General features: G+C 47.5%; 1 protein-coding gene across 2 annotated transcripts in view; it reads left to right on the forward strand.

Moving 5' to 3' along the window:
- Nucleotides 1-26,019, forward strand: part of ABHD3 (abhydrolase domain containing 3, phospholipase) — a 142,188-nt gene that overhangs the window by 71,490 nt on the left and 44,679 nt on the right. The window contains exon 5 of one of the 2 annotated variants that reach the window (XM_075314463.1): nt 25,080-25,192. The exons of the other annotated variant lie outside the window; for it this stretch is intronic. Coding sequence (XP_075170578.1) covers nt 25,080-25,192 — 113 coding nt within the window. The remainder of the gene's footprint in view (nt 1-25,079; nt 25,193-26,019) is intronic. 2 annotated transcript variants of the gene reach the window in all.

Here is a 26,019-nt window from a genome sequence, read left to right on the forward strand (position 1 = left end):
GTCGGATGATCGTCCCCTTTCTAGAGGTTCTGCTGTGGGCTGTGGCCTGGGGAGTTTACAACTTTCCCTGGGCCTCGGTTTTTACTGTTTGGAGATAATTTTGCACTCCTCCGGTTTCTAGGGACCGTCCCCTGTTGCAGCTTGATCCCTCCACCGATGTTCCTGTGGAGCAGGCCACCACAGCTCTACAGCTATCCGTGGCCCTGGAATCCCTTCTTTTCTCTGCTTGGTGTCACCTGGACCCTCTGAGTCCCAGGATCTTCACCAGGAAGCGTCTCTTTCTTCTTCTTAGCTCCTGTCTGACTAGAGCTGTCTTTCTTTCTCTCCCCCTTGCCTGCCTCCTGCAGACCTCCTCCTCCTTCCCCACTCTCTCTCCGACTTCTGTTACTTTCTCTGTGCGGACACTCTGAGCTCACAGAGCTTCTTTCTCTTTCACAGCTACATGCTGGCTCCTCACTCTCTCACTCTCTGAGGTAAACTGAAACTAACTTGACCTTCCTTTCTCTATCTGCTCTCTAGTAGCTCCTCCCACCTCCCCAGTTGCTAAGCTACCACCCTATGGGAGCAGGGATGGGTCTTACGGCCCCTCTCAGCATGCAGCATGGGAGGGTTTTCTGCCACTATCCCTGGTCCCAGTGTGTTCCTAGCAATGGGTGTAGTGTGGATTTACCAGGGGACCGGTGTTCACTCCCTTCCTCACCCAGAATGGGGCATCACACCGCTGATGGGGTACAATGACCTGTGGCGACGGAAGCCTCAGGGGTGCCACACATACATCTACGTCCCCCATTTTATTCGGCGTGTCCGCGAGACCCACGGGTCCGGAGACCCTCAAGTCACCACCTCTGAAGGTCCGGATCTGAGCAGCGGCGGCTGCTGGCACGGGGGCGGCACATCAGCATACCTTTTATTTTTTACTTTATAGAAATAAATACATAATTTACTGTGCGTTCCTATCCAGCAACATACAGCATGGGTGTATATTTATTTTATATTATACAATTTATTTTTCCTATTGGCAATATATGCCATAATCCAGTGGTATATGTCGCAGGCAGCGTTCTGGCTAAACATTGAGAAACATGTATAATTCATACCTCCTAGGGAAGACCGAGGCTGTCAATAGGCAGATTTAAAAAAAAAAACTACAATTGTTTAGCAGAAACCACAATCTTGGCAATTACTGCATGTAATAATTGGTGGTTTTAACACATTTTTGCATGCAGTTTTCATTCTGCAGTTATTGTGGTGCTTTGGGTGTTAACACGGCCTCAAGCAATTCAGAAACTAATTACTACCTGGTACCAAGATAATACTTCATGGTACTTTTTTTTGGGGGGGGAGGGGTGTTGGGCAGGGAAGGGGAGCGGCAGGTATGAGTGAACTCCAATCACCTCTGAATCTTCCATACCTAAAAAGATGGCCGTATCATTAGCTTTTTACTGTTTTGAAAAAGAAAAACAATCAATCGTTGCTAGGACCAATATTCTAATGATATTAGAAGATCTAAAGATATTTTCGCTTTTTTAAAAATAAATAAGACAAATTCAATCATTTGTGAAGTTATTCAATTCTAAAATTAATTTCCAAAAGAGTTCAAAACATGTTATGGCTTATTTATGGCAAATCGAGTTAGGCTGGTTTCACACTATGTTTATTTAACATCCGTCCTGAACGTTTTTTTAACGCAGAAACGGATCCAGTGCAAATGCGTTTTCATTTCAATGCATTTGCAATGGACTCGCGTTAACATGCGTTCACCTGCGTTTGCGTGCGTTATAGTGAGGATCCAGCGACTTGCAGTTTTTTAACATCTTTCAAAAACGCTACTTGTAGCGTTTTTGAGCTGCGTCCAAATACTGAAAATTGCTGGATCCTGACTAAACAGCATGCAAACGCATGTGAACGCTGGCGTGCTGATAGACAGGATCCTGCTTGCTCTACTGAGCATGCCCAGAACCAGCCTCCGTGATCAGTCTATCTCTCTCCTACCTCTCTGTCTCTCTCCCCCTCTCTCTCCTCCCTCTCTCTGTCTCTCCCCCACCTGAGAGCTGCGGACACTCGTAACCAAGGTAAATATCGGGTAACCACTTATCTTAGTTACCCGATGTTTACGTTGGTAACGTGTGCAGGGAGCCGGCTCCTAGCAGCTGCAGACGCTTGTAACCAAAGTAAATACCCGATGTTTACCTTGGTTACAGCCTCGCAGCTGTCAGATGCCGGCTCCCAGTCTGTTCCCCTCACTCCCGATCACATGACTCCAATGCCCGCCCCTAAACATCCAGTGACAGGATCCTGCAAAATAAGACATGCGTTTGCATGCGTTTTTTGCTGTAAAAGCAGGATCCGCTTTTGCAGCAAAAAAACGTTCAGGACGGATGTTAAATAAACGTAGTGTGAAACCAGCCTTACTGCGCATAAAATGTTGGGGCAGAAGGACTATAAGGCCCTGTGCAGCTTTGGTGCAGTTTATCATGCAGTTTGTTGCTCAAATCTGCAAATCTCTCCAGAAATGCTGTGCACACGTTTCTTCTTTTACCCTTACAGTTTTTGGTGCAGAAAAAAAGCGCTAAAACAACGCACCCAAAAAAGCATGTGTTTTTGGTGCGTTTTTTAGCTACAAGGTGCGTTTTTTGGTGTAGAAAATTTCTGCAGCATGCGCACATACCCTTAGAACCTGTGTGCACAGTCCAGTTATTGATGCATTTTTGGTGCAGTTTGTTGTCCTAAATTGCATGCATTTCCTTCCCCAGCAAATCTAGGAGAATTCAGAAAGGCTGTGCGCACGTTGCTTCTTTTTTTGCCTGCAGTTTTGGTTGCAGAAAAAAGAAGCAGCATGTCACTTCTTTTGCTTTTTTCCCTGTTTTTCCATTGAATATTGTGAAAAAACGTATGGGTAAAAACTTGTCAAACTCATGCGTTTTTTGATGCGTTTTTTCGATGCGTTTTTTCGGCCAGAGTGCATTTGTTGCTGAAAAAAAAACTGCAGTGTGCGCACATAGCCTTAAGGCCACTTTACACGCTACGATTTATCTGACAATATGTCCTCGGGGTCACAGTTTTCGTGACGCACTTCCGTCATCTTTAGCGACGTCGTTGCGTGTGACACCTACGTGCGACTCCGAACGATCGCAAATAGGGTGAAAATCGTTGATCGTTGACACATCGTTCAGTTTCAAAATATTGTTCGTCGTTTGGAATGCAGCAGACATATTGCTACGTTTGACACCCTGCCAACGACGAACAACATCCACACGACCGCCTTGGTCAAACAATATATCGCTGAACGATGTAGCATTGTTTCTGAGATGTGTACGTGAGACCGCTACAAAATGACCTATGAGCGATCTCGGCAAATCGTAACAATGATCTGGGCTTGTCACATCACTAATGAGATCGCTAGTGATATCGTGTGTAAAGCAGCCTTTATTCTTATCTTAGATCATTTTCTAAGATCCTCTTGAGAGCTGTAATTTCTGCACAAGAAAAACACTTAAAGACCTCTTACTAGGGCAGAAGTGGGCACTTTTGGCTCTTTGTTTATTCCCACTGTTTCATATTATTCAGAGTTTTGTATTTATTTTTTGTAATCTACCACACGGATCAAGAGATATGGGCCTTTTTCTTTTGTGTTAGTTTTTATGGTCTTCCAAGGTGGCGCTTCTTAGAAGATTCCGTGTGGGTGTGTTTTTAGACTCCTCTGCATAATTACCCTATGAGCCACACCCCCGTGGTAAAGACCATAAAAATTAGCACTAAATAAAAAGGCTCATATCTCTAGAGCTGTATTTGGCAGAGACAAAAATAACTAGAATACTCAGGGGAGACGCAGGAATAAAATACGTGCAAAAACTGACCACTTTTGACCCGGTCACAGGTCCTACTCAAAGAATAGCTTTTGTGTTGCCATGTTCTGAGACCCATTCCTTTTTTATCCCATTAAAAGGTGCTATGTGGAGTGTTTTGTGATTTTTATTTTTTAAGCATAAGGGAATTACGGTAAGCAAAGATGTCCTCCGCACTGTAGAGCTTAGGACAAAATATAATGGTACAAACAATAGGGACAAAATATAATGGTGTAAACCATAGTCCAGACACATTCGCTTTGATAGTTGTGAAGACCCTTTCTCGTCTTTTCTTTTCACTGTAGTCTGTTCAGAGCAGCTTAGTATGCAGACAGTACCAGGCATTTGCTTAAGTCTTTTCACTAATCGCAGACTGAAGAAAATGAGCAGGGAACTCTGGATTGTTTGTAAGTTAATAATTCAATGTACTGGACAGCGACATTACCAGAATGTAATTCAATGTAGTCATTTTATTTTTAATGCATTTATAAAATACTAGAAGGTGGCCCGATTCTACGCATCGGGTATTCTACAATTTACGTATTGTGTAGTTAATGTATGATTTTTGTTATATATATATGTTTAATCTCTTTTTTTATTGAAAAATTATATATATATATATATAGATGTTTTTGTGTGTAGTTGCCAAGTGTTTGTGTAGGGCGCTGTACATGTTCTGGGTGTGGCGGGGGGTGTGAGCAGTGTTGTATGTGTGTTGCGTTGTGTGTTGCGTTGTTTGTGGAGCGCTGTGTGTCTGCAGTGTTGTCTGTGTGGGTGTGGGGTGCGTGTGTATGTTTTGGAGGGAGGTATGTTTTGTGCAATGTGTGTGTTGTGTGGTATGTGTGTATATTTGTGTGTGCCGCGGTGTTTGTGTGTTGGGTGTTGTGCGTGTGCGGCGTTGTCTGTGTGTGTGGGTGTCTGTGTAGGGCGGTGTTTGTGGTTCCCAGTGTGTGTGTGTGGTGTGTTGTGCGGTGTGTGTGTGTTTTGGGGGGAGGTGTGCACCCCCCATTGTGCTCCATCTCCCATGCTGCGCACCCCCCATCATGCTCCATCCCCCATGCTGCGCACCCCCCATCGTGCTCCATTCCCCACGCTGCACACCCCCCATCGTGCTCCATCCCCCACGCTGCGCACCCACCCATCGTGCTCCATCCCCCACACTGCGCACCCCCCATCGTGCTCCATCCCCCACGCTGCGCACCCCCCATCGTGCTCCATCCCCCACGCTGCGCACCCCCCATCGTGCTTCATCCCCCACGCTGCGCACCCCCATCGTGCTCCATCCCCCATGCTGCGCACTCCCCATCGTGCTCCATCCCCCATGCTGCGCACCCCCCATCGTGCTCCATCCCCCATGCTGCGCACTCCCCATCGTGCTCCATCCCCCATGCTGCACACTCCCCATCGTGCTCCATCCCCCATGCTGCGCACTCCCCATCGTGCTCCATCCCCCATGCTGCGCACACCCCATCGTGCTCCATTCGCCATGCTGCGCACTCCCCATCGTGCTCCATCCCCCATGCTGCGCACTCCCCATCGTTCTCCACAGTCACACATCAGACAGTATACAGGCACACATCCGATCGCATACACTCACACATCCGATCGCATACACTCACACATCCGATCGCATACACGCGCACACCCGATCGCATACACGCGCACACCCGATCGCATACACGCGCACACCGGATCGCATACACGCGCACACCGGATCGCATACACGCGCACACCGGATCGCATACACGCGCACACCGGATCGCATACACGTACACACACTGACGATATCGCACATAAGCGCTCACACACTCCCAACATCCGGAGATACCACATGCTTCCAGCCATGTGATCCTCCGGCAGGTTCTGGAAGGTCACTGCACAGGGCACAGTATCGCCGCCGAGAAGTAAGCGATATCGCCGGATGTTGTGAGTGTGTGGATGCGATCTGATGTGTGTGTGAGGTGTGTGTGAGAGTGAGTGAGTGTGATCTGATGTGTGTGTGTGTCTGTTCTTATGTGTGTGTGTGTGTATGTGTGTGTGTTCCGCCGCTGCAGGACCTTGATGTGCTCACCTGCTCCCGGTCGGCGTCTGGTGAGTATGACTACGGGGTCTTCTTTCTTCTGTCTTCTCTCTTCTGGGGGTGCCCGCTGCCTATAATGAAGTGTCTTGCAGTGTCTTTAACTCTTTCACCGCTGCATGACACTTCATTATTGACCGCACCGGTGTACGCTGGTAACCATGACATAGTTACCCGATGTTTATCATGGTTACCAGCATACAACGGCTCCGTCATGTCCCAGCATCGCAAGGTTATGTCTGGGCTGGGGGAGTCGGGGCTTCGTTTGAATTCGGGGGAAGGGGCGTGTCCGAGCGGTCGATGCGTGCGGAGTGTCGGGGCGAGCGGCCAATCCATGCGGGGGGGCGGGGCCAGGCCGAGCCCGGCGGCCAATCCGAAAGTTGTCACTGTAAGGACACAATTTTGGAGCAAGACAGACAGACAGACAGACAGAATAAGGCAATTATATATATAGATTTGAGTTGTCAGAAAAAGTACATTTATTTGAGAAATGAGAATTGAATAATCTTTTAAAGTAGCTTTAAAAAAAAAAAAAAAAAAGCTAAAATACTGGACAGTCTACCACCCTATGTCAAATACATCCTACAGCTGATACTATGGATGTGCGCACAGCCATCATTTTGTATTCGTCTTCGGCTACTTTCACATTTCCGTCATTTTCCCTCAGTCACAATCCGTCGCTTTGAGAAAAAACTGAATACTGCAAAATAATTTGCAGGATTCCATTTTTTTCCTATAGACTTGTGTAAATGACGGATTGCGACTGATGGCCTTGCATTGCATCCGTCGCGCGACTGATGGCCTTGCATTGCATCCGTCGCGCGACTGATCAGTCATGGAGTGACTGACTGTCAGGCGGAAGCAACGCATAATGTAACGTTTTTCCGAGCGTCGAAATGACGCACTGCTGAGGATTCCGTCGCAATCCGTCAAGAGGTATAATGGTTGTCTATGGTGCAGGATTCCGCTGTAATCCGACTCACGACAGAATCCAGTGCTGGATTCTGTGATTTTCTACTGAGCATGACCAGTATGTACAAAATCACATTGCAATTTTCCAAAGCTGGTACGACGGATCCGGTTTTTTTTACAGGGATCCGTCGCATCAATTATACCACAATCTGCGACTGATTCGTCACATCAGTCACAAAAAGGATTGTCACTGATGGAAAAAAACTGATGTGTGAAAGTAGCCTTAAAGGGAACCTGTCAGGTGCAATATGCACCCAGAACCACGAGCGGTTCTACTTAACATGCAATCTTGATCCCATATAGAGGTGAGCAGACCCATGGAAGTTTGGTTCAGGGGGTTCAGCTGGACAATAGGTAAAGTTTGGTTTGGAACCCGGACTTGACCTTCACCCCAATAGAATTCACTAATTGTGCGGGGTTTTTCCTTTTTTTTTTGTTTGTTTGTTGGGGGGTGCAAACTATGCATACTACACCCAATAATGCTGATTTTAACCCCAGTACGAGCCGTTCAAACACTGCAAGCGGCTTGTACTTGGCTGAGCACCGAGCGTACCTGAGCACAGCAATGCTCAATCGAGTGGTCAGTAGTGATAAGCAAATAGTAACTATTTGTGTTCGGATTATTCATAACGAATCCCAAAGCACTATTCCAGTATTCGTCACGAATAATGAACTTAATGAAAGTCAATGGGGACACTGAGCATTTTTCTTGCCATGACGAATACCGGAATAGTACTAATTATTCAGTAAGCATTATCCGACCACAAATAGTTACTATTCGTCTATCATTAGTAGTCAGCATACATAAAGCAGCCGAACTCAAACATTGATTTTTTAGTAAAGTTTGTGTTCAGCAGGATAGCACAATTATTTTGAAGCGACAAGTTCTCCAAATACACAATAGAATTATTAAAAATTAACTTTTACTAAATTCATTAAAATTATGATTGGTCCTCACCAATAAAACCAGACAAACAATACATATATAAGGTTTGGCCCCTCCTATCTATTCAGGGGATATGTACAAACCAACAAATTTAGCTATTACCCCTGTAATGATTGGGACTTATCTCACCAATTAACTAGGTGCCACTTTCATCAAAGTCCACTACCAATGAAACAATTGGATTTGTCTCACCAAATATTTTTCAAATACCAAATTTTGGATTCAAAGGGGTTCAAGCATTCTCATGGCGGAACCCCATAAACAAGCAGCTTGTTTATGGGGTTCCGCCATGAGAATGCTTGATCCCCTTTGAATCCAAAATGTGGTATTTGAAAAATATCTGGTGAGACAAATCCAATTATTTCATTGGTAGTGGACTTTGATGAAAGTGGCACCTAGTTAATTGGTGAGATAAGTCCCAATCATTACAGTGGTAATAGCTAATTTGTTGGTTTGTACATATCCCCTGAATAGATAGGAGGGGCCAAACCTTATATATGTATTGTTTGTCTGGTTTTATTGGTGAGGACCAATCATAATTTTAATGAATTTAGTAAAAGTTAATTTTTAATAATTCTATTGTGTATTTGGAGAACTTGTCGCTTCACAATAATTGTGCTATCCTGCTTTAATAATTGTTAAACAAACCCAGTGGCTAATTATATAAAGTTTGTGTTCAGTACCAACACTGAACTTACCTTTTCAGGTTTGCTCATCTCTAGTCCTGAGATCACCACCTAGTTCCAAACCTTTGCCTGAGTGCAAACATAGAGCGATGTAATGCCTCAATAAAAAGACTATTAGCCCACATTCATGTGTATAGGGTCATAGCCTTTTTATTGAGCCATTAAACCGTTCTGTGCATGCACTCAAGCAGAATCTCAGCACCAATCCGCTACATGTTAGGTATTATCGGTGGGAAGGGAGGTAAGTTGCCAACTGCTGAATAGAAATGAATGGGCTGGAGGGAGCTGACTGGACTGTTAGGAGTTAACTCCTCTCTTGAAATATAGCTACTGTGCACACTCAGTCAGGCTCTGGTGGTCATTCTTCTTGGAAACCAACTATACACTATGTAAGATAAAAGCTCTCATTGCAGGAGAATGACAGCAGATGGGAGAAGTAAATGCAAATTTGCTTATTTTCAGGATCTCTAACTAAAGCAATTTAATACCATTATTGTACGCCTTTAATAGCTTTCACTCCGGCAGACTAGAATTGTTTTTATATTTTTTTTAAACAATAGTATACTGGCTATGTAGTAATCAGATGTAAATGTATCTACATGACGCTCTTGCCTATTTTACAGAGCTGGAGGCCTGAGTCATCTAGTCCATAAATTAAACCATCAAGTTTTCCCTGACAAAGCAACATAAACCATCCGCAGCTTTGTTCTACTTGGAAAATAAATTGTCCGCATTGCTTTAGGAGGGACCACAATGCACATTTGTGGCAAGCTGTATGAAAGCCTTATTACAGCTCAAGTCCACTCACTGAATATCCGCTCTGTGGGCAGATATGGTAATCAGCTTTAAATATCTTGGTATTTTAAGCGCCTGCTCTGTGGTTAATGTTCTGTTTTCCAAGGTGTTAATCCCTTATTAAATTTAGATGTTCTCTCTGAAGTCGCTGGAGCTGTGAATTACAGTGAAAAATTTATAGAGGTGAAATATATGTTGGTTTACAGGGATATATTTCCTGAGTTGTACAATTTCTGTTTGAAGAACCATTCTTTTTTTTTTGCTAATCAAATGCTTCCTGACATTATACGGAGGTCCCTAGAGATCTGCATGCGGCAAGTCCGGCATCCACCATCCTTTTGTAATAAATATTACAGCACCGAAATAGAACAGTAAAACTAGGCTATAACCTGTTAATGTCTGTACATTTACGGGAAAACAAAACAAAAATCATAGTTCGCATTGGGTAATAATGTGGCAGTTCTCTTACCTTTGTCACACATGATATTTAGTAAAGCCACATTTAAATTTTTTTTTGTTTCTTCCTCTAAAAAAAAAAAAATCATGAGGATTTTGTACGTCAAATAATGGCATGTGAGTATAGGGCTTTTATGCTGATCAAATCCATACCCTGATAGTTGACAAGGGTGTATCTGGTGGGGGTGGGGGGGGTGCGGCAGGCCATTTGCCCTCGGTGGTGAGAGCGTGAGGTCATGAAATCACAAGTATGTGATTTACATGCATGAAATGAGCGTGGCCATTACTCAATATAAGTGAATTGAGCAAGGCCGGACATTTCGTTGGAAATAGACAAATCACATACTTCATGACCATTCATGAGAGAATCCTGAGTGTAGAGTGTCTCTGTGAGAATTCAGAAGTCTGCAGTCACCTAAGGTGACTGCAGGCTTTCAACACAAACCTGGACAATCCCTTTAATTATAAAAATTAAGCAATTTTACAGTTAGATCCAGAAATATTTGGGCAAGTTTTGGCATGTTAGCTGTTTATCAAAACATATTCAAGATACAGTTGTTGAGGAGAGCCATAAGATTAAATACTTAATTAACCTCTTGACAAGGGATTGTGGGAAATGTCGATTTGCCTTACATAATTCAGGTTTCAGATCATATACATGACACAGATATAAAGATGACCGCTATTTCCTGTTATCCACACCTTGCTTGGAATGCAAGGAATGTCCAGATGAAAGAAGACCTCCATATAAGGGAAGACCTCTGGTCAAGCTGGAAATCACAGACCAAACCATCAGCATGGATGCACCAGATGACGTCCCTCCCATCGTCATGGTTTCATCCACTGGAGTCAGACCCGCCCATCAACAGCAACACGGATCTCCCCATTCGCTAGCCCATGAACTGTCCCACTAAATGGGCATATCTGAACTTGTGTACGCCCCTAGCCTATATCAAGAGGACGCATGCTCTTCTCTGTCTGTTTTGGTGCCATTTTTCTACTGTGACCAAGAAGAGATTACACATCCGACTGTGTCTGGTGTGGATTCTTTTATGCATGCACTTGGTATATACCAATTCGGCCAGGCAGTAGGCAACTAGTGATCTCTGGTTAAGAGTTCACCTTAACACAGTTATATAAGTAATAGTGCAAACTCTCAGCTTTAATTTGAGGGTATTCACATTAAGAATTAAAGCTCTTTAATATATAGCTGTCTCTTTCAATGGACCAAAGGTAATTGGACAATTTTCACAAAAGCGCTTTAATTGGCTATATGGTCTCTTCCCTCTGTAATCCATAATAAATTAAGGAGGTAAAGGTCTGGAGCTCATTCCAGGTGTGGCATTTGCATTTATTAGCTGTTGCTGTGAACCCACAACATGTGGTCAAATGAACTCTCAATGGAAGAGTAATAGACAAATCATTAAGCTTAAAAAAAAGTAGAAATCTATCAGAGAGATAGCAAAAAGGTGAGGAGTGGTCTAATAAAAAGTCTGATAGTTCTGAAAAGAAAAAAAAACAACACAGCACTGATGCGCTGGGGCACTTCAAAATGCCTGCGGTGGAGAATCACAGAATCCTTCCATGGTGAAGGCAAACCCCTTCTCTACAACCAGCCAAGTGCAGAACAATCTCCAGGAAATAGTATCTAAGTCTACCATAAAGCGAAGACTTAAGGGGGCTTTACACGGTAGCGATATCGCTAGCAATTTGTAGCGATAGCAAGCGTGTAAGTACCCGCCCCCGTCGCGCATGCGATTGTTTGTGATCGCTGCCGTAGCGAACATTATCACAATGGCAGCGTCACACATACTTACCTGGTCGGCGGCGTCGCTGTGACTGCCGAACAATCCCTCCTTCAAGGGGGAGGAACGTTCGGCATCACAGCGACGTCACCGCAACGTCACTAAGCGGCCGGCCAATCAAAGCGGAGGGGCGGAGATGAGCAGGACGTAACATTCCGCCCACCTCCTTCCTTCCGCATTGTGGCCGGCGGTAGGTAAGGAGACGTTCCTCGCTCCTGCGGTGTCACACATAGCGATGTGTGCTGCCGCATGAGCGATGAACCACCTGGATAAACAACCCTTACCGATTTTTGAGTTTGGGACGACCTCTCCATGGTGAACGATTTTCACCATTTTTGAGGTCGCTTAAGGTCGCTGGTCAGTGTCACACGCTGCGATATCGTTAATGACGCCGGATGTGCGTCACTAACAACTTGACCCCGACGACAAAACATTAACGATATCGTAGCGTGTAAAGCCCCCTTTAGGGAGAAAACACTCCACACCACCATACAAAATAAGGGGTGGGTCCAGATTCTGCTGGATCCCCACACCAAGCACAAACTCAATAACATGTCATGAAGAGGAGGACAGGAGTTTTTATAGTGCACAAAAATACGACATTTTATTTATCACACAGTACAAAAGGAGAACATCCAGATGTCATAAAAACATGTTAAAAATTTAGATGACGGACGACCCCCCATACAAACAATATTAACCCATGCTAGGACATGTTGGCTGAAGAGGGTTAGGTTGGATGCTGCCAGATCTCGGGGAGCATACAGACTCTAAATGCCAGTTTAACTGCCTCTCTAATAGCATTAGATTCCATGTGGAATATAGCATGGCAGTAGGCAACACTTTGTATGCATATCAAGTGAAATATTTACCCACAGTCCCAAAGGGATCCATATGTAAGCAGACCTATAGCAGTGAAAGAAAGAGCCCAATATAGGCAGCCAACCGGTAAATCAAGTTAGATGAGGGGGGCTCCGTCTGAGGTACCACACACATGGTGTATTTTGCTACATGCACGTGCCCCCTGACCTATGTGGGACTCACCTCCCGGGAGCTCCGCATTAGGGTCAAGGAGCACGTGAGGGACATTGCTGCGGCCAAAACAAGGAAGATCCGTCAATACTCAAGACACTGCCCAGATCTGGCAGAATCCAACCTAACCCTCTTCAGCCAACATGTCCTAGCATGGGTTACTATTGTTTGTATGGGGGGTCGTCAGTCATCTAAATTTGTAACATGTTTTTATGACATCTGGATGTTCACCTTTTGTACTGTGTGATGAATAAAATTTCGTATTTATGTGCACTATAACAACTCCTGTCCTCCTCTTCATGACATAAAGCGAAGACTATAGAGGAAATACAGAGGGTTCACCACAAGGTGTAAACCAATAATCTACCTTAAAAGTAGAAAGGCCGGATTAAACGTTGCCCCCTGTCACAAACCACCGGGGGGGTCACTCAGAAATCCTCCGCGCTGGCTACCAGTACGTCACAATCGGGGGGTAACAAGTGGGGGTCACCCCTCCTTTATACCTCCCGACCGACAGACAGAGCACGTGACGCGCTCTCTAGCGCCCCTCTTATAGTCAGGCCAATTATGGAATTGCCCGACAATAAGCAAGGAGGCCGCTATACTACTTATGCCGATTATTGAAGGGTCCCCGGTGAGAGTAGGGTATATATTCCCCCGACCTCCGCGGGCGGAATATATAAAATCTCCCCGAATCTCACTGGCCTCCCCACAATAATCCTTGGCACAACTCGCTGCCACCAACCGCTTCACGGTAACTATTAGCCGAACACACAGATGTGGGATTCAAGATCGAGATACCAGAGCAGCCCAAGATTAATTATATAATTTAATCAGCCTAAAGCACACTAGAAACTACAATATATACAATAGGGAATCTACAGAATATACATATGTCAGAGTACAGTTACAGATAAAGCATGGTTTACAACAGGTATGCAATTCAATCAGTTACCTTGTGCGTCTGGCCACAGGGGGGCGCTGTAGACCAGGTTTCTAGGAACTCCCACAGATGTTTCCTGCACGTGACCCCCAGCGAAAGAACACTGGAAAATGGCCGAAGTAGGGTTATCAACGTGGGCAAATCCAGGTCCCCTCCTACCTTCGTGACCTCAGAGGGAGCACTGCTCCACCCCTGGCTGGAGTTATGGACAAAATCCACAACATGGAATATGGCCATAACTTGGCCTGGGAGCGTCGTAGGCGGACGCCAATGCTCTCATTGTGACAGTTATGAATTTAGCTACAGAATGAGAGGTTTCATGACTTGTCTACTAGTTCCACATTGGCTGATATCACGCCTGGGGTATTTCCCAAGCTCCCGCTCCCATAAAAAAGGTGTGCCAGCATCGTCCGCATGCGAAAACACCATTTTTATGGTTGCCGTATTTATCGGAAATATGGCTTGCGAGATATGAACCATTTTTTACTGGAGTCGTTCTGTCTGGCTAGTTCCAGAGCCTTATAATGAGATACAACTCTTGTTACAGGGTGACGGCAGGGAGTCATCCTGTGTCCTTTGTTCCCACATCACCTAATTTCCATATCACAGGAGATGGCCATGGGATGGGTTGCTAAACAAGTTGTGTGAAGGAAAGGGGGGGTGACACCAGGAGAGGGCTTCCTGACATAACTTGAATATCATGATTTATCGTCATATCTCCGGATTTACCTCACACCTCCCCCCTTTTGAGGGCGCTAGGGGGCAGCACACTCCGGTGTTCCCCCGTGCGCCCGTCCGCGACCTCTCCTTGTCGGGACAGCCCGTCTGCGTTACCGTGGTCACGGCCCCTTTTGTGGCGAATGGTGAAGTTGTATTGCTGGAGCGCAAGGCTCCATCGCAACAGTCGCCCATTCGTCCCAGAGACGGTGTGCAACCAGCTGAGGGGGTTGTGGTCCGTCTCCACGATGAAGTGGCGCCCGTATAGATAGGGTTGCAGACGCTGCAGGGCCCACACTATGGCCAGGCACTCCTTCTCCATTGTGGAATAGGCCACTTCCCTCGGTAACAGCTTCCTGCTCAGGTACAAGACTGGGTGCTCTTGGCTCGCAGAGTCCACCTGGCTGAGCACCGCACCGAGGCCGAAGTCACTGGCGTCGGTCTGTACTACAAACGGCCGCGTGAAGTCGGCTGCCTGTAGCACGGGCGGGCTGGACAGGGCGTCCTTTAGGGCCCGGAAGGCTGTCTCGCAGTCCATTGTCCAATCGACTGCAGAGGGCAGCTTCTTGGTGAGGTCCGTCAGGGGCTTTGCCAGGCTACTATAGCATGGAACAAACCTCCTATAGTACCCAGCGGTCCCCAAGAAGGACATCACCTGCTTCTTGGTCCTGGGGGTGGGCCAGGATGCGATGGCCTCCACTTTCTCAGGCTCGGGCTTCAGTGTTCCCCCGCCTACCCGGTGACCGAGGTACTGGACCTCGCTCATGGCCAGCTGACACTTGCCCGGCTTGATGGTCAAACCTGCCCGGTGGACCCGCCTGAGCACCTGTGCTAGATGCTCTAGGTGATCTTCCCAGGTGGGACTGAAGACGGCAATGTCATCCAGGTACGCGGCCGCGTACCCTTCAAGTCCCTTGAGCAGGGTGTTGACCATCCGCTGGAAAGTGGCAGGGGCATTCCTCATCCCGAATGGCATCACCGTGGACTCGTACAGTCCAAATGGGGTAATAAAGGCAGAGCGTTCCCTGGCCTTGCGAGTCAGGGGGATCTGCCAATATCCCCGGCTCAGGTCCATGATGGTCAGGTACTGAGCCCCGGCCAACTGATCTAGCAGGTCATCGATGCGTGGCATTGGGTACGCATCGGCGACCGTGACAGCATTGAGCCCCCTGTAGTCCACGCAGAACCGAGTGGTTCGGTCCTTCTTAGGGACGAGGACTACAGGCGAGGCCCAAGCGCTGTTGGATGCCTGGATCACCCCCAGCTTCAGCATCTCGTCAATCTCCTGGCGCATGTGTTGCTGCACCTCCAGGGAGACCCGATATGCTGAACGCCGGATCGGGGGATGATCCCCAGTGTCCACGTGATGGACAGCCAAGTCAGTCCTTCCGGGCTGGTTGGTAAACAACCCCCGGAAGGGGAGGAGGGTGGCCCACAGCTGGGACCGTTGGTCCTCCAAGAGCTGGTGGCCAACCTCCACATCCTCAATGGATCCGCCTGCCCTAACCTGGGCTAGCATATCCAAGAGGGTTTCCGCTTCTCCCTCCTCGGGCAGGTTGCACACGGGGAGCGCACATGCCTCCCGCTCATGATGTGCCTTCATCATGTTCACATGGAAGGGCTTCCGCCTTCCACGGGCAGGGTCCAGGGTGACCAGGTACGTCACAGGGTTGAGCTGCTGGTACACGAGGTATGGGCCTTCCCAGGCTGCCTGAAGCTTGTCCTGTGGTACGGGGACCAGTACCCACACCTTTTGACCCACTTGGTAGGTCCTCTCACAAGCGTTCTGGTCGTACCAACGCTTCTGATCGGCCTGGGCTTGAGCCATATTGTCGTGTACCAGTTGCGTCAAGGCCTGCATTTTGTCCCGGAAGCGCATGACATACTCGATAACCGACACTCCAGGGGTGGCCAAATCCCCTTCCCAAGCCTCTTTCACCAGAGCCAGGGGGCCCCGCACACGTCGCCCGTACAGGAGCTCAAACGGTGAGAATCCTGTTGAGGCCTGTGGAACCTCCCGGTAAGCAAATAACAGGTGTGGGAGATACCGCTCCCAGTCACGCCCATGGGAGTCGACCAACATCTTAAGCATCTGCTTTAAGGTGCCATTGAACCGCTCGCACAGGCCATTAGTCTGTGGATGGTACGGGCTGGCCACCAGATGTCGCACCTGGACTTGCTTACAGAGGGCCTCCATCAGCTGGGACATGAATTGGGTCCCCCGGTCAGTGAGCATTTCCTGGGGAAAACCCACTCGGGAGAAAATCTCCAGCAATGCGGTGGCCACCTTGTCAGCCCGAATGGACGACAAGGCCACTGCTTCTGGGTACCGGGTGGCATAGTCCACTACCGTCAGTATGAAGCGTTTCCCGGAGCTGCTGGGGATGGCCAGCGGGCCGACCAGATCCACAGCCACCCTCCTGAAAGGCTCATCGATGATGGGCAGAGATACCAGTGGGGCTTTGGGGCGTGGCCCCGCCTTCCCCACTCTCTGACAGGTTTCACACGAACGGCAGTAGGCAGCCACATCGGCCCCCATTTTTGGCCAGTAGAAATGCTGGTTTAACCTGGCCTTGGTCTTAGCGATCCCTAGGTGTCCGGCCATCGGAATCTCATGTGCGATCTGCAACAACTCCGTCCGGAACGGATAGGGTACCACCAACTGTCGGTCCCTGGGCCACGCCTCCGGTGAACCCTGCTGGACCGTGGCCCGGTACAGCCGTCCTTGGTCCCAGACCACTCGCTCCGGGTCCGAGTCCGAGGGAGGCTGGGCCGCCTGCTCCTTAAGAGCTTTCAGGCTGTCGTCAGCTTCTAACGCTGCCTGAAACCCCTGACTAGATGTGGCCAGAATCGACGAGACTGTCACATCTTCGGTCAGTACCCCGGGACCTGTGTCCTGGCCTCCACCTGACTCGGCTGCCACTTGGTCAGAAGGGGAAGAGCTATCGGACCTCCGGGAGGCCCCTTGGCTTCCAGCACTCCCACTGCGGGTGACAGCGGCCACAGCCGCTGCGACCGTGGGTCGTGCCTGCTCCTCCTCCGTTCCTGACCAAGTCGCCGGTTCAGGCAGACCTACCTGGCTTCCTGACACCCCGGTTGTGGGGGAACCATGCACCGAGATCTTACCTGGGAGCACTTCCGCTCCTGGACCGGCCCCAATCTCACCTGCCTGTTCCCCTCCTGCAGCAACAGAACCCCGCTGTGAAATCTCTGGGGACCCCACATTTGCTGTGGTAGCCCCCACCCCACACACTGGTCCTCCCCCTGCAGCACCCTGCTCTCTGCTTATCCCTGCAGAGGGCAACAGATCCCAGCTCACACGCTGATTACTTGTAGAGGCATTGTCACACCTTTCTCTGACCCCCTCCCCTGTCACAGCTGCAGCTGTGTGTGTGTCTATGGTGTCTATGCAAGCAGAAATATCAGAGTTCACTCCCTCCTCCCTTACATCATTCATAGATAACACATTAACATTGTCCGGAGGCATGTCAGTACTGGCTGAAGGTTCAGCCCTTGGTTGGGGCCCAAACTGGGAGGTTATCTGCCCCAAATCTGTCCCAAGTAGCACGTTTGCGGGGATCCGATCAGTTACCCCCACCTCCCTCACCCCTCGCCCTGCGCCCCAGTCCACATAAATGTCAGCAACAGGCAGCGCCGGGTCAGTGCCTCCAATCCCGGAGACAGCGAGGGTTTTTCCAGGGGTCAAGTCTTGGGGGGACACCATCTCAGGCCGCACCAGAGTCACCTCCGAGGCGCTGTCTCGCAGTCCTATGGTCACAGACCGGCCGACGGTGACAGGTTGGAAGCTGTCCAGGGACCTACCACCACCCCCACCCACACAATACACCTTGGGCGGCCCTTGGGACGGGGACAGAGCCGGGGCCTTGGGACGCTGAGGGCACATGGCCTTGAAGTGTCCAGGTAGGTTGCACTGGTGGCACCGTCTTGGTTCTGCCACGGGCCTGGAGAGGGGAGTTGAGGGGGACACCCCCTGCAGTCTAGGGGCAGGTGGGGCAGTCGCAGAGTTCATCTTACCCCCTCTCCAGGTGCTGCTGGTGGCTGCTCTCCTGGCTTCAGGAGCCCGATTGTTGGTGTAGTCATCGGCCAGGGCAGCTGTAGCCGTGGACCCCTTTGGCTTCTGGTCTCGGATGAACTGGCGGAGATCCTCAGGGCAGTTCCACAAGAGTTGCTCCGTGATGACCAAGTCCAGGATCTCTGGTCCGGTGGAAAGCTGCAGGCCTTGGGTCCAGTGGTCGGCAGCTCGGGCAAGTGCCCGCCTGTGGTCAGCCCAGGAGTCCTTTGGTCCCTTCTGTAGGCTCCGGAACTTCTTGCGGTAGGACTCTGGAGTGAGGTTGTACTGTTGGATCAGGGCCCGCTTGATGGTGTCGTAGCCCTGATCTGCCTCAGCAGGCAAGTCCCCAAGGATATCCAGGGCCTTACCCCTTAAACGGGGGGTCAGGTATTTGGCCCACTGGTCCTTGTCCAGATGGTGCTGCAAGCAAGTCCGTTCAAAAGCAGTCAGGAAAGAGTCCAAGTCTCCATCCTTCTCCAGCACTGGGAAGTCCTCAACACGGACCTTTGGAAGTTTGGTGTCTTGAAGGTCACGTGTGGCTGATGAGGGCCGGAGCTGAGCTAGATGCAGCTGGTAGTCACGGTCTGCCTGTCGCTCCGCAGCCTCACGCTCTGCCTGGCGCTCTTCACGCGCTGCTTGCCGCTCCGCAGCCTCAGCATCACGCGCTGCCTGCCGCTCTGCCCTGCGCTCTGCCATGAGTATCTCGTAGGTATCCCGGTCTCCCGCCTGGAGAAGGGCCATAGCCATTTGGAGAAGGCTATCCGAGCCTCCCAGGCTCGGTGGAATGGCACGTGGTGATCTGCGGCCCGCTGCGGAGCCTGGTGCTTCACTGTCCCTTGCAGAGCGGAGGGCTGGCATCTGGCTCGTTGAGGACCCTTGGGTGAGCTGCTCCTCATCTTGTCCATAATTGCTAGGTTGTGCAATGTCCTCTGCAGAACGGTTTTCTGGCGTCGAGCTCCTGGAGGACTCGTGGGCAACCTCCTCATTACTGTCCACAGCACCGTCCTCCCTCTCTTCGGCTCCTGCCTTAGCATTGGCCAGTTGCATAGCTCTGCTCCTGGTGCCATCAGCCATTCTTGCAGACTTTTGGTCACTGACACAGAACTGACACCTGATGCCTCCACACACCTTACAGTATCTGCACTCTGACACTCTAGTGTTGAGCTGGTCTGAAGACCCCAGCAGCCACAGCTGCTGCAGGCAGTCTTTAGTGTCTGGGAGTATGGGTCTCACACTCACACACACTATTATCTCGATCCCACCGCTTGCCACCAATATGTCACAAACCACCGGGGGGGTCACTCAGAAATCCCCCGCGCTGGCTACCAGTACGTCACAATCGGGGGGTAACAAGTGGGGGTCACCCCTCCTTTATACCTCCCGACCGACAGACAGAGCACGTGACGCGCTCTCTAGCGCCCCTCTTATAGTCAGGCCAATTATGGAATTGCCCGACAATAAGCAAGGAGGCCGCTATACTACTTATGCCGATTATTGAAGGGTCCCCGGTGAGAGTAGGGTATATATTCCCCCGACCTCCGCGGGCGGAATATATAAAATCTCCCCGAATCTCACTGGCCTCCCCACAATAATCCTTGGCACAACTCGCTGCCACCAACCGCTTCACGGTAACTATTAGCCGAACACACAGACGTGGGATTCAAGATCGAGATACCAGAGCAGCCCAAGATTAATTATATAATTTAATCAGCCTAAAGCACACTAGAAACTACAATATATACAATAGGGAATCTACAGAATATACATATGTCAGAGTACAGTTACAGATAAAGCATGGTTTACAACAGGTATGCAATTCAATCAGTTACCTTGTGCATCTGGCCACAGGGGGGCGCTGTAGACCAGGTTTCTAGGAACTCCCACAGATGTTTCCTGCACGTGACCCCCAGCGAAAGAACACTGGAAAATGGCCGAAGTAGGGTTATCAACCTGGGCAAATCCAGGTCCCCTCCTACCTTCGTGACCTCAGAGGGAGCACTGCTCCACCCCTGGCTGGAGTTATGGACAAAATCCACAACATGGAATATGGCCATAACTTGGCCTGGGAGCGTCGTAGGCGGACGCCAATGCTCTCATTGTGACAGTTATGAATTTAGCTACAGAATGAGAGGTTTCATGACTTGTCTACTAGTTCCACATTGGCTGATATCACGCCTGGGGTATTTCCCAAGCTCCCGCTCCCATAAAAAAGGTGTGCCAGCATCGTCCGCATGCGAAAACACCATTTTTATGGTTGCCGTATTTATCGGAAATATGGCTTGCGAGATATGAACCATTTTTTACTGGAGTCGTTCTGTCTGGCTAGTTCCAGAGCCTTATAATGAGATACAACTCTTGTTACAGGGTGACGGCAGGGAGTCATCCTGTGTCCTTTGTTCCCACATCACCTAATTTCCATATCACAGGAGATGGCCATGGGATGGGTTGCTAAACAAGTTGTGTGAAGGAAAGGGGGGGTGACACCAGGAGAGGGCTTCCTGACATAACTTGAATATCATGATTTATCGTCATATCTCCGGATTTACCTCACACCCCCCCCCCAAAAAAAACCCCAACATCTAAAGAAGGCAGCCCAGTTCTGGTAAAGCATTCTTTCGATAGAAGAATCAAAATCAGCTTGTACCAGAGTGATGGGAAGAAGAGAATATGTAGAAGGCTTGGAGCGGCTCATGACCCAAAACACACCACATCCTCTGTAACACATGGTGGATGTAGATGATGGCTGGGCATGCATGGCTTCCAACGGTCCTGGGGCTCTAATGTTTATTGATATGACTGAAGACAAAAACAAGCCAGATGACATCCCGCCCACCTCCTTCCTTCCGCATTGCCGGCGGGACGCAGGTAAGCTGCAGTTCATCATTCCCGGGGTGTCACACGGAGCGATGTGTGCTGCCTTGGGAACTACGAACAACCGGACGTTCGATTTTTAGAAAATGAGCGACGTGTCAACGATGAACGAGAAGGTGAGCATTTCAACTCGTTCACCGTCGCACGTAGCAGTCACACGCTACGATATCACTAACGATGCCGAATGTGCATCACTTACGACGTGACCCCGCCAACATCTCGTTAGATATATCGTAGCGTGTAAAGCCGGCTTATGTTGTCCTTTTCATACCCATATTACTTTTGTAGGATATTCTCACGTACCACAGCATTGAGACCACCATCAATCCTGATCAATTATCCAACACTGTTGGCTATGAAACAACCCCATATCGTCATTTTTCTCCACTGAACTTGACAGTTCCTTCAATTTCTCGATCTGTTAGCTACCTTTTCTCTTGTTTTTCCAAACCCATTTGCACCCATCAGAGCCTAGTCCATTGACTTTCGTTTCATTCCTCCAAATCACCCAATTCCAATTTTCTACTGTCTACGTTTTACTTTTTATTAAAAACGTGAGCCAATGCTTCTTATGATGATATTAAAGTTGAGGCTTCTTCACCTTTTTTCGGGTGACCATTCCTGACTTGTGTAATGTGCGTCGCACGGTGCCTGTATTGACGTCTGTGATCTCACTTTCATGAAGCATACAACACACCTCCACTTCCATGTTTGTCGCGCCAGAACTGATAGATTTTGTGATAAGTTAACTTGTTGACGCCGATATTTTACCTGGACGTCCAACTTCTTGGCTTTTGAATGGATGGACGACTTCATTTCATATTATTCCAACTGTCATGGCACTCACATCATGCAGTATGGCAATTTTCTTCGCCGAAAGACGGCTATTGATGAGGTGGATGATGCCGTTTTTCTTTTCTTGGGGAAATCTTCATTATGGCTGCTCCTCAATTCGAACCAGTGACCTTTCGTGTTGAAGTCAACCTAATAAAACCCTGAGCTATTAGGAAATCTGAGAACAGGCTATAATTTTTTAATGTACAGGAAGAAAAAGATTTTTTCACCACCTGAAGCAAAACAGTAACAATGTAGTGACATGAGAAGAATCTGCAAGTCAAATTTATGTATGCGATAGGCAAGATGATTGTCTATAAAATGAAGGCAGTCTCACACTCAAAGCTGTAGAGGATGGTGAGACATAGAAACTAAGGCGGGCTTTGCACACTACAACATTGCAGGTGCGATATCGGTGGGGTCAAATCGAAAGTGACGCACATCCGGCGTCGCAGTCGATATCGTAGTATGTAAATCCTTTTTGATACGATTAACGAGCGCAAAAGCGTCGTTATCGTATCATCGGTGTAGGGTCCGACATTTCCATAATTTGGCAGCAGTGACAGGTACGATGTTGTTCCTCGTTCCTGCGGCAGCACACATCGCTGTGTATGAAGCCGCAGGAGCGAGGAACATCTCCTACCTGCGTCACTGCGTCTAACGCCGGCTCTGCGAAAGGAAGGAGGGGGGCGGGATGTTTACGTCCCGCTCATCTCCGCCCCTCCGCTTTTATTGGCCACCTGCCGTGTGACGTCGCTATGACGCCGCACGACACGCCCCCTCAATAAGGAGGCGGTTCACCGGCAAGAGCGACGTCGCAGTGCAGGTAAGTGCGTGTGAAGCTGCCGTAGCAATAATGTTCGCTAAGGCAAAAATCACAAGATATTGCTGCTGCGATGGGGGCGGGGACTATCGCGCTCGACATCGCAGCATCAGCTTGCGATGTTGCAGCGTGCAAAGTACCCCTAAGTGTCAAAATTTCAAAACTTTGTTACTCTTTTGCTTGTCAGTGTTTATATGCATTCATATCCAACACATACCTTCTACAGACCACTTCTGGTTTGCACATAGACCTCAGTATGATCCGGAGAGTTGGAAATTCAGTCAAGTGTTTCAGAAGAAGACCAGAGGAGCGGTGCTAGAAAACGGAGAAGACTAATATTGGTGAACATATTAATACGCCTACAGTACACTGGGTGTACCCCATAAAATAATTTTAGGGGAGTGCTTCTTTAAGGTAGGGTCATGTATAGGCTAGTGACTTTTGTGCCTACCTAACTCCTGGTGGTCTGCATATTATGACCTCATTTTTTTTATTTTTGACCATGTAAGATTTGTATATTCTAAACAATGCAATGGAAATGTTTAATTAAAGAAAAACCCACAATGGTCACAGAAATAACTTGAATCTGACAAAAGTAATAATAAATAAAAAATCTATGAAAATGAACAAATGCAAGTCAGACATTACTTTTCAATTATGCTTTCACAGAATTTTTTAAAAAATAAACTCATGAAATAGGCCTGGACAGAAATGATGGTACCCTTGAAAATAATGTGACAAAAGGGACATATTAAATCAAGGTATGCAAACTAATTAGCATCACAAGTGTCTACAATCTCGTAATCAGTCAGTGGGCCTGTATATAGGGCTACAGATACTTACTGTGCTGCTTCGTGACATGGTGTGTACCACACTCAACATGGACCAGAAAAAGCAAAGGAAAGAGTTGTCTCAGGAGATTAGAAAGAAAATTGTAGACAAGCATGTTAAAGGTAAAGGCTATGAGACCATCTCCAAGCAGCTTGATGTTCCTGTGACTACAGTTGCACATATTATTCAGAAATTTAAGATTCATGGGACTGTAGCCAACCTCCCTGGACGTGGCCGCAGGAGGAAAATTGATGAAAAATCAAAGAGACGGATAATATGAATGGTAACAGAAGAGCCCAGAAAAATTTCTAAATAAATTAAAGGTGAACTTCAAGCTCAAGGAACATCAATGTCAGATCGCACCATCCGTCGTTGTTTGAGCCAAAGTGGACTTCATGGGAGACAACCAAGGAGGACACAATTGTGGAAAAAAAATCATAAAAAAGTCAAATGGGAATTAGTGAAACTAGATGTTGACAAGCCACAAAGCTTCAGGGATAATGTCCTATGGACAAGATAGACAAAAATAAAACATTTTTGGCAAGGCACGTCAGCTCTATGTTCACAGACAAAATGAAGCATATCAAGAAAAGAACACTATCCCTACTGTGAAACATGGAGGAGTCTCTGTTATGTTCTGGGGCTGCTTTGTTGCATCTGGCACAGAGTGTATTGAATGTGTGCAGGGTACAATGAAATCTCAAGACTATCAAGGGATTCTAGAGAGAAATGTGCTGCCCAGTGTCAGAAAGCTTGGTTTCAGTCACAGGTCATGGGTCCTGTAACAGGAGACTGACTAAAAACACCCAAGAATGGCTAAGAGGAAAACATTGGACTATTCTGAAGTGGCCTTTTATGAGCCCTGACCTAAATCCTATTGAGCATCTTTGGAAAGAGCTGAAAAATGCCGTCTGGAAAAGGCAACCTTCAAACACGAAACAACTGGAGCAGTTTGCTCTTGGGGAGTGGCCAAAATACCTGTCGAGAGGTGCAGAAGTCTCATTGACAGCTACATGAATCGTTTGGTTGCAGGGATTGCCTCAAAAGGTTGGGCAACATAATATTAAGGAGGAGGAGGAGGGTACCATCATTTCTGTCCAGGCCTATTTCATGAGTTTTATTTTTTTTTAAATTCTATGGAAGCATGGTTGAAAAGCAATGTCTGACTTTCATTTGTTCATTTTCAGAGATTTTTCATTATTTCTGTGACCATTGTGGGTTTTTCTTTCATTAGACGAGGACTACCAGCAATTTTGACCACGTGTGTATCTTTTGTTTTACAGCTGAAAAGTTTATTACTTTTTACTGTATGTCCGCTATGTGAACTTTATCACAGACAGACTTATTGAAGTGTCTTGTATCTATTCTTCTTAGACACCAAGGACATATTGTGCTGCTAACACAGAAGATTTAGAGACTGTCATCCAGCATGTGCATGCTCTATACCCAGAAGCTCCACTTATGGCAGCTGGGGTTTCCATGGGCGGGTAAGATCCATTAAAATCTCTGCTAAATCTGATTGCTGTAAAATATTTAATGAAATGCTTTTTTTTTTTTTAAATCATATATGGATATGATCAGTAGTTCTAAAAGAAATCCAAAAAGTAAATTATTAGGGATGATCGAATACCTCAATTATTCGGCTTTGCGAATATTCGACGAATAGGTCACCGCTATGTGAATTCGATGCGCAATGTAAGTCTACGGGAAGCCCGAATAGTTCCGAATAGTTGTTATTTGGGTTTCCCATAGACTAGCGATTTTCTTTGTGTGTAAAGCAGCCTTTACATTGCGCATCGAATATTCGTGAATAGTGACGACCTATTCGGAAAATATTCGCGAAGCCGATTAATTGAGGTATTCGATCATCTCTATTAATTATTGCTCTCTGTACAATTTGGATTCCTATTATAGAGTACGGTATGTACTTTGATTAAAATATTCCTGCTACACATGAAATAAATGTCAGCCAACATTTATGGTCAATCTGTTGTGTATTCAGTCAGCTATCCTCCGAAAGCATTAGCGATGGGACATATTTCTTCATGTCCTATAAAGCTGATTTTGGAGCACAAACAGCTTTAAATCCCCCCACCCGCATTGACTATTCTGGGCAGCATGGCACAGATATTAGTCTTTTCTGGGTAAAGCTGTGAGAAGGTCACTGTGTCCAGTGAGTGAAATGTGTAAGAAGAATGAATAATGCAGATTATTGCAAAAGTTTAAACTAAAAAAAAAAGTACTTGCCAAAATGAGACAAAAGATATTGATGTAAAAAGTAGTTGATGAATTTAGTTAATTTCACCTCTGATCA

Source organism: Anomaloglossus baeobatrachus, chromosome 6, assembly GCF_048569485.1.
Source record: "Anomaloglossus baeobatrachus isolate aAnoBae1 chromosome 6, aAnoBae1.hap1, whole genome shotgun sequence".
Lineage (NCBI taxonomy): Eukaryota > Metazoa > Chordata > Amphibia > Anura > Aromobatidae > Anomaloglossus > Anomaloglossus baeobatrachus.